We start from the raw sequence: 9,704 nt of genomic DNA on the forward strand, positions 1-9,704 counted from the left end.
CAGAGCCGCGCCTCAGCCGCACATTAGCCTTAAATTTAAACATGCTTAGACGTCCTACGGAATTTTAGTGCTATATTAAGACTATTTCACTGAGACTGACGGGCGGCTGCCGAGCCTTACCTTTTACACTTTTCTTGTACATAACATACAGTCCTTTGATAAACTGTCTTGTTTGTAAATCTATTAACTTTATGATTTTATTTTTGAATGAATTTTAATCCTCAACTTTTTTTATCTTTTTCAGATAAGTTTTTTTTTTATTATTCCAGTTTATTTAAATTTGTGTTAAGTATTATTAAACTATGAAAAATTTATGATCACTGTTAACCCCCCCCCCCCCCCTCCCTTTCCAATAAATTTAAATAAGAGGGAAGGGAAACTTTGCTTTTTTTATTAATTAAGGAAAGGTTAGGTTAGGTTAACTATGTTACTTAGTATCCCCCGTGGGGCTAGGTATTTGCAGTAATAATAGGCCCCACAGGAAAACTCCTCGTACCTTATTTTCAATTTACTTTAAAAATAATGTGGGGGGGGGGGGTTTGATAGTATATCCCCAACAAAGATGCATAAAATTACACCTTCTGTAGATTACAATTAATGGTTGAAACACGTATAGACCCTTAACTTAAGAACCAATAAATCAAAATTCAATAAAAAGTCCCAAAAGTTGTTAAGCCAATGAATAAGAAAACGTTACTATAGCACTTTGGGAACTAGTCTAATAATTAGCACAATATCCCCTCCCTCTCCGAGGGTTGGGGGATTTTCAGTGCTCAAAATGCATTTTGAGTGGAAACACCTTATAGACTTTTGAGATAATGTAACTTTTTATTAAAAATGTACACTGTAATAATTTTGTTTATTTATTTTACATTGATAATAAGGAATATACAGGGTCATTCAAAAGAAATAATTTAAAAAAAAACTTAATTATATATGCATGGAAAAAAAATTATATAAAATGCTTTTTATATTCGGAAAACCTGTTATAGGACATTTATGTTTCAAATATTTAAAAATGATTATTTCAATATATAATGCCTTAAAAACCGGTTTTTAAAGGCCTTATTTTTGAAGATTTATATTTTGTAGGTTGTGAAAAAATGCGCATATTTTTAAAATTCAAATTGCGCGGCTTCTATTAATAGAAAAATGTTATGCATACCGTTACAATTGTCATAAACTCTAGTTTTTGGAAATATAAATACCATTTTTGTGCTATTTGCAGTTTAAAAGCTATTACCACGTAGCTCCTATAATATAAGTAGCACATCATTTTATATAATTGTTTTTTTCTATGCATAATTAAGTTTTTAAAAAAATCATTTCTCTTGAATGACCCTGTATAAATATGAAATTTATATTCTTCAGTTTAAACTCAACATCCAGCTAAACTGCATTATATTAGCCTCGGACGAGAAATTATGCCAATAGTATGACAGGGTAGTTCCTCACCTTTTTCCTATTGGCTGATTTAGTGAGTGTGTACCTATATTATATACTAGCGGCTACGCCCCTAGAGGCCTCTAGGGGCACTTGAGGAGGAGAGAGTCGAATTTAATAATTCAATTTCTTATTTTAGAATTTAAAAGAAAAAGTAAAAAAAAAAATTTGGGGTGGGAGCGAAAAAAAAAGGGGGGGATTTTTCATTTTTTGGGGGGGTTGGGGGTGTCCCACCCCCCAAGAAAATAGTTATAAACCTTCCCGGGACCTATGAGAAGCTACCCTGTTAAGGAGAACCCTATCGGTTCAGCGGTTAGCGAGATCCTTCAGTGCAAACACACAAACACACAGACACACAAACATCCTGTTACTTTATTATAAGGACTAGCGGCTTCGCCCCTAGCCTCTAGATGGTAAAAAAAGTGTAAGGTGAAATTTGTAAAAAAATATTCCACAAAGAAAATCTTCCACAAAGGAAATCTTCTACAAAGGACCAAGGATATTTCTTACAAAAAAACAAAAAAAAAAAAAAAAAAATGGGGGGGGATTTTTTTTGTTTTTGGGGGGGTTGAGGGTGTCCCACCCCTCAAGAAAATAGCTTAAAACCACCACAGGACCAATAGGTATATACCCTGAAGAGTAGAATCCAATCGGTTCAGTGGTTACCGAGATCTTAAGGGACAGACAGACAGACAGACGGACAGACGGGCAGACATCAAGCTACTTTGTATTATAGACTAGCGGCTACGCCCCTAGAGGCCTCTAGTGGCACTTTAAATGTTTTTGTTTGTTAAATTTAATTTTTTATGTACGATACCACCTTATTTGACGTTGAAGTCCCCCCTAAGGGGGGGATTTTTTTGTTTTTGGGGGGGTTAGGGGTGTCCCACCCCTCAAGAAAATATCTTAAAACCACCACAGGACCAGTAGGTATATTCCCTGAAGAGTAGAGCCCATTCGGTTCAGTGGTTACCGAGATCTTAAGCTTCAGACGGACAGACAGACGGACAGACAGACATCGTTCTACTTTGTATTATAGATAACTAGCGGCTATGCCCCTAGAGGCCTCTAGTGGCACTTTAAATGTTTTTAACCGAGAATTTTAAAAAAATATTTTCTCTAGGGAGGGTGGTGGTACCCTCCCCCCAAATAGTTATAAACCTTCCCGGGACATATGAGAGCCCGATCGGTTCAGCGGTTAGAGAGATCCTTCGGTACAAACACACAGACACACAAACATCCTGTTACTTTAGTATAAGGATATCCAGGGAGGGAGGGGACATTGGGCTGTTTATTACACTAATTTTATAATAAAGCTTTCTTATTCTTTGGCTCAACAACTTTGGGGACATTCTGTGAATTTAAGTTGAGTGTCCAAACGTTTCAACCGCTAACTGTAATCTAGAAAAAAGGATTATATTGTGTATAATTATTGTGTACATGTACATAAATTTATCGGCCTTTGTCTTATCCCTTTAGATCTCTTTATCTACTCCAAATATGTATATATACTTTTATTCAGAGTTATTAAAATGAGTGAACTATTATTGCAGCAAACTTTGTAAACTATGGCATGGACAGTATTTCTGGTTGTTACAGCTCTGCTAGCTATGCAGTGTCATGCTCTTGTTATCCAGGGGGGCCAGGTATGCTAAATTATTGGTTGAAATGTTTGGACACTGCTAATTTATTAATTCTGGTTGTTACAGCTATGTTAGCTTTGCAGTGTCATGCCCTTGTGATCCAGGGGGGCCAGGTATGCACATAATTATTGGTTGAAAAGTTTGACAACTGCTAGTTTATCTCATTTTCTGTGTGTGAAAGATAGAGGGCTGTAACTGAGTGACTTTTTAAATATGGGTATGACACATTACTGAGAGTTGAAATTTTTTGAAGATCTCCATCCGGGCGGGCACAGGAGGCCAGCAAACCTGGCAGGGTCATCCAGGTAAAATTCTGGTTGCTACAGCTCTGGTAGCTTTGCAGTGTAATGCCCTTGTTATCCAGGGGGGCAGGGTATGCACATAATTATTGGTTGAAATGTTTGAACACATGGCATGGACAGAATTACTGGTTGTTACAGCTCTGTTAGCTTTGCAATGTCATGCCCTTGTTATCCAGGGGGGCCAAGTATGCAAAATTATTGGTTGAAAAATTAGGACACTGCTAGTTTATTTCAACCAATTAAAATTTTATAAAAGTACCCTATGTTTATTTTTAAACCAAAGAATGAAAGATCTTGTTTATAAAACTTTGGGTACCAGTATAATATCCAGGTTATGAGGGTACATTAGACTGTTAATACACTAGTCTCCAAGTTTAATAATAAAGTTTTCTTATTCGTTGGCTTAACAATTTTGGGGATCTTTTTCAAATTTTGGTTGGTTGGTTCACTAAGGTGAGTGTCTAAACGTTTTAATCACTAAAGGGATAATCATTGGGGATTCATTTCAAATTATCGTTCACTTTCTTATCCCTATAGATCCTAGATCCATGACTATATTCTCTATATCTCTGTCCAAATAACACCAAAGGTCATGCAATCAAAGGCTTAATGGTTAGAATAATCCTAAACATATTTTTTAGGGATGTCCAAGATTCCTTTTTTAGGTGGGTAAAATGAGGTGTTTCAATGTTTGAAGGGGGTAAAATGAGAAGTTTAAAAGTTTGAGGGGACACAATGACGTGTTTCAAAGTTTGAGGGGGGTAAACCCTTGGACGTTTATGCATATTGTCTAATTTTTGTAAAATTTCAGAATGGAAAAAGGCCTTGTGATGGATCCCTATCTATTCTAAGGGTAGGTATTCTTCTTTTTACTTAATACTTATGCATTACTATTTTGCTTATTCAGTTTTATTACTCTACAAGTGTTAAAGTTCGTTTGTCCTATCGTTTCAGAGCTTCGCCTTTTTGGATGTTGTTATCCTTGTTAAAGATTTATTTTAAAAGATAAGAAGATTAAGCCCGTGCCTTCAGGCTTCGGCATCTTGGGGCTAACAAAACTGGCTTACTAATTGTACATTTTTACATCCGCAGAAAGCTGTTTATAATACGATGCAATAAATAACTATTTATTTAGGAAGATAAGAAAACGCTAGTTGTCAGAGAGAATGAACCTCATGTAATCCACGTAAACGTTGCTAAGGTAAATATGATGTCTATCTGTCTATCTATCTATCTATCTATCTATCTATCTATCTATCTATCTATCTATCTATCTATCTATCTATCTATCTATCTATCTATCTATCTATCTATCTATCTATCTATCTATCTATCTATCTATCTATCTATCTATCTATCTATCTATCTATCTATCTATCTATCTATCTATCTATCTATCTACCTATCTATCTATCTATCTATCTATCTATCTATCTATCTATCTATCTATCTATCTATCTATCTATCTATCTATCTATCTATCTATTTATCTATCTATCTATCTATCTATCTATCTATCTATCTATCTATCTATCTATCTATCTATCTATCTATCTATCTATCTATCTATCTATCTATCTATCTATCTATCTATCTATCTATCTATCTATCTATCTATCTATCTATCTATCTATCTATCTATCTATCTATCTATCTATCTATCTATCTATCTATCTATCTATCTATCTATCTATCTATCTATCTATCTATCTATCTATCTATCTATCTATCTATCTATCTATCTATCTATCTATCTATCTACCTATCTATCTATCTATCTATCTATCTAGGCAGAGCTGCTAGTGGAGGGAAGTTGTTGCTTCTATGTTTTCCACAAGAGAAAATATGGGGTATTTTTTTAGTTATTCTTTTAAGTAACAGGATGTTTATCTGTATGTCTGTTTGTACCAAAGGATCTCGCCAACCGCTGAACAGATATGGTTCTCCTTTACGATGTAGCTTCTCATAGGTCATGGGAACTATAAATATTTTGGGGTTAGCGTACCACAACACTCCCATGAGAAAGCGCCTTTAGAAAAAAATTTGGGTATAGTCCTTTCCACGACATCCCTCCATTCTTCGTATTTTTCGCAGTAAGTTTTCTCCTATTTCTAGCCCCTGCGGGGGGCTCTAACCCTGCGGGGCCAATTACCTAACCCTGTGGGGCAATCACGTAACCCAATATAACCTAAACAAACCTAAAATAACCTATAAAAAGCCATTTTCAAAATACGACAAATCGCCCCTTATGGAGGGATGTCGTGGAAAGGATTATACCCAAAAATTTAATTGAAAGGGGGGGGGGTTACAGTTTCATATATGTTCCCATTATTTAAAAAAAATACATTCTCTTATTTTGACTTTGGTTGCTTTTGGTTGCTTTTGGTTGCTTTGGTTGCCATGGTTGCTTTTATTAAACCCTGGTTGATTGGTTCAAAATAACAAAGTTCAAACTTTTCAACCAATAATGATAAATAGAAAGGTTAATTTTGTGTGTCATAATTGGGGTTGTTCATAAATTAAACTTCCATTGTCTTATCCCGAAAGATACTTAAATATTTGCAGGGATATACACAAAATATGTATATTGTAATAAGTGGTTGAAAAGTTTGGAAACTCAACTTAATGAACCAAACAAACCAAAATTCAATAAAACTCCCCAAGGTTGTTGAGCCAACGAATACGAAAACTGTCTATTTCTCTGACTATATCGCGTCTCTATGCAAGTGTGGTATTCGCCACCCCTAAGCCCTAAGTATATAGTAACTTTGCTCCCAACTTGTGGGCGGTCCGAGAGATCTCCCCTGAGTAGGAGGTGGGGCCATATGAAACCCCCCCCCCCCCTGTATTAAAGTATTTATAGTTTGACAACCCTATTGTGTTTAATCTGATTTTGTTGTATTATACATTAGTATCTTGTGAGCTCTGAATAAAGTAACATCCCACATTTATATTCTGTTTGTTATTTGATGATTCATAGAGAAGCACAGCTTCTCTATAACTACACTTGTCCACGTCTGTTCACATCGCCATAATACCCGGACTCGGGAAGCGGCTGACAAACTCCAGCCGCTACCACACAAGCATTTAACGCTAGGTTGCGTGATTTAAAGTTTGAATGTATTGAATTATTTACTTATATTTTTCATAGAGGGAGTGGACATTGGACTGTAAATCATGCTGGTTCCCATTAAAAAGAAATACATTCTCTTATTTGGTGACTTAAAAACTTTTATTAAACCCTGATTGGTTGGTTCAAACTAGCAATATATTATGTCTAAACGTTGCAATCACTATTTGTAATCTACAGAGGGGTTTTTGTGTGCCATAATTGGGGATGTTCATAATTTTATCGTGCATTGTCTTATCCTGAAAGGTGCTTGAATATTTGCAGGGATCTAAAAGGATAAGACTGTTGCCGAAAAATTGTTGTACATTCCCAGTGATGATACACAAAATTATCCCTTTTGTAGATTTTAATCAGTGGTTCAATCAATTGATTTTGACACTCAATTAAATAAATCCCTAAAATTGTTAAGCCACTAGTGTGATAAACAGCCCAATGTCCCCTCCCTCCATGAATATATATATATCCATTAATTTTTCTTTTTTCTTTTCAGGGAAGCTACCACAAGCTGTACTCTGGTATACACAGAATCAAGAATCAAAAAGTTCGCTCCATAATGATTTCAGAATGCTAACTGAGGTCAACTGAATTTGAGTTGCCGATTGTGTACATATAGTTTCCTCATGCCATCTCAATGTTTACTACTAGCTAAAAAAAGCTTCAAACTTCCAAATTTTGAATGTATAAACGATTTCACCTTGACTGGAGTAGCTGATAATAGGTTTTGCAATGTTTGGGTTATCTGCTGTACAACTTCGGAAAATAGGGAAGATATAGGCAATGAATTTTCAGTTGATCCTTACTGTTTATATTACCCAGAGAAGGAGGGATGGGACATTGGACTGTAAATTATACTTGTACCCAAAGTTTTATAGCCATATTTCCTTTTTTTATTGACCCAAAAACCTTGGGTACTTGAGTTTTGAAACCAAGAATCAAAAAGTCCGTTCCATTATGATTTCAGAATTCTAACCTCATATTATTTATCCAGGGAGGGAGGGGACATTGGACTGTAAATTATACAAGTACCCAAAGTTTTATAACCTTCAATTCTTATTCGTTGGCCCAAAAACTTTGGACACCAAACATTAATTTGATCAGTTTCCAAATTTTTTTTACCAATAATTTAATTAATGGGGTAATTTTGTTTTTCATCATTTTAAATGTACATCAATTTATAGTCTTATCCCTTCAGATCCCTGATGATTTAACATTTAAGACACTTATTTATGAAATACCTATATATTCTAGTATGGATTTGAAACCGATTAATATCCGCTGGATTGGAACCGGTTATCATCCATACTAAAAAATCATGTATAGCATCGAATTACAGACAATGTTCCACGAATATTAATAAAAAAATTCTAAAAATAATATGTACTATTTTTATAAGCCCCTCAGGACTAACAAACTTGGTTTTAATCTTAAAATTTTTCATTTTAATATCCGCGGAAATTTGTCAATAATATGATGCGATTAATAACTTATTATGAATATGCAATCTCAATGGTTAACGTCGATAATGGCTGTTTTAGTATGGCTTCGAAACCGATTAATATCCGCTGAATGAGAATTGAAAAATTACGGCTAGCATCATATTATATTCAGTTTTCTACGATATAAAAATGTACAATCATAATATTTAAACCGTGACTTCGGCATCTCGGGGCACAAAACTGGTTTTAATCTTGTAATTGTACATTTTATATCCGCGGAAAGCCGTTTATAATACGATGCGAGAAATACCTTTTATTAAAAGTATTTTTAGCTGACATAAAATCGACGTCAATTGTATCACTTTAAAGGAAGCCTGCAAGAAATACCACGCTTTAACTGCTGAAAGACTGCCACAAGTAGACCAAATACCTTAAATTTGAAGCCTTCAGCTTCTATAACAAAAAAGTTTTAGGCATTTTAAAATGACATTTTATGTACAATGAAAATTTTGAAAGAATTGCAATGCTCATGTTGAAAACTTTGAAATTAAACTACGTGGCCTAGAAACAAAATTATAATCTTATTTTTGTCATAAATTTAGATTTCCAGTAACTAATTATATTTTTACAATAAAATACCCATTTTTATAGTCAAAATCATTAAAAAAAAATTAAGTTTATCTTGCATTGTACCGAGTGTACTGTAGCCAATCAGAAGGCTGATTCACCTTAACAACCAATCACAGCTAAGCTTGTATTAGTTTACCCCTTTGTTTCCGTTTTGATTTTAGTTTAAAAATGCAATTTGAATCGAATTTTTTTCATAGATTTTGACTATGAAATGTGGTGTTTTTATTGTAGAAATGTAATCAGTTACCGACAATCTAAATTTCTGACAAAGATAAGGTTATAATTTTGTGTATAGGTCACGTAATTTAATATTGTTTTTTCTTTTATGAGCATTGGAAATCTTTCAAAAATTTAATTGTACATAAAATGCTATTTTGAAATGACTAGAACTTTTTTATTATTGAAGCTAAAAGCTTTAAATTTGGGGTATTGGTTCTTCTTGTGGCAGTCTTTCAGTAGTTAAAGCGTGGTATATCTTGCAGGCGTCCTTTAATCAAAATAAAATAATATAATCTCGACATAATAATAGCAGAGAGGGAGGGAACATTAGGCTGTTTATTGCACTAGTCCCCAAAGTTTTATAATAACAACTTTAAGGACTTTAAAGAATTTTGATTGGTTGGTTCATTAAAATAAGTGTCCAACCGTTACAACCACCAGTTGTGAATTACAGAAGGGTTATTTGGTTTGAAATCATTGGGGATGTACATCAATTTATCAGCCATTGTCTTATCCCTTTATATCCCTGTAATACTAGTATTATGACTATTAAAATACTTTTATGACATTGCCCCCCCCCCCCTCCATATGGTTTCTATTGTTCTTGCCCCCCTTTTCCAAGGACCTTTTACGTCTGCTAGCAAATTGTTTTCTGCTACTTGACTGTCATAATATTCTCGACACTATTGGTTAGTTTTCACAGACCCAATTGAGAGTCGTCACAAGGTCCTTGGGATGGGGATATACAGTTATTTAACCCCTTCTCCCTCCAGTGTTTACTTTAATTCTAAATCAATAGGCGTAGCCGATAGTTGTTTATAACTTGTATGTTGTAAATCACAAAGAGAGGGGACAATGGGCTGTTAATTACACTAATCCCCAAAGTTTTAATATAACGTTT

The 9,704-nt window shown here is 34.4% G+C and overlaps 1 protein-coding gene across 1 annotated transcript; it reads left to right on the top strand.

Annotated features, from left to right (window-relative positions):
- Window positions 1-2,962: 2,962 nt before the first annotated feature.
- LOC145323989 (uncharacterized) lies at window positions 2,963-7,230 on the top strand. The gene is made up of 5 exons (XM_080166623.1): window positions 2,963-3,089; window positions 4,200-4,241; window positions 4,524-4,589; window positions 5,179-5,238; window positions 7,009-7,230. Exons 1-5 carry the CDS (start codon window positions 3,012-3,014, stop codon window positions 7,087-7,089), a joined length of 327 nt encoding a protein of 108 aa, XP_080022749.1. The 5' UTR covers window positions 2,963-3,011; the 3' UTR covers window positions 7,090-7,230.
- The last annotated feature ends 2,474 nt before the right edge of the window (window positions 7,231-9,704 follow it).

This window comes from Acartia tonsa, chromosome 7 (assembly GCF_053477335.1).
Source record: "Acartia tonsa isolate MP-2025a chromosome 7, ASM5347733v1, whole genome shotgun sequence".
NCBI lineage: Eukaryota > Metazoa > Arthropoda > Copepoda > Calanoida > Acartiidae > Acartia > Acartia tonsa.

Coding starts and splice junctions, on each gene's coding strand:
- LOC145323989 (XM_080166623.1), top strand. CDS start 3,012: ATGGCATGGACAGTATTTCTGGTTGTTACAGCTCTGCTAGCTATGCAG. Junction 4,242..4,523: donor GATCCCTATCTATTCTAAGG/GTAGGTATTCTT, acceptor CTATTTATTTAG/GAAGATAAGAAAACGCTAGT. Junction 4,590..5,178: donor TCCACGTAAACGTTGCTAAG/GTAAATATGATG, acceptor CTATCTATCTAG/GCAGAGCTGCTAGTGGAGGG.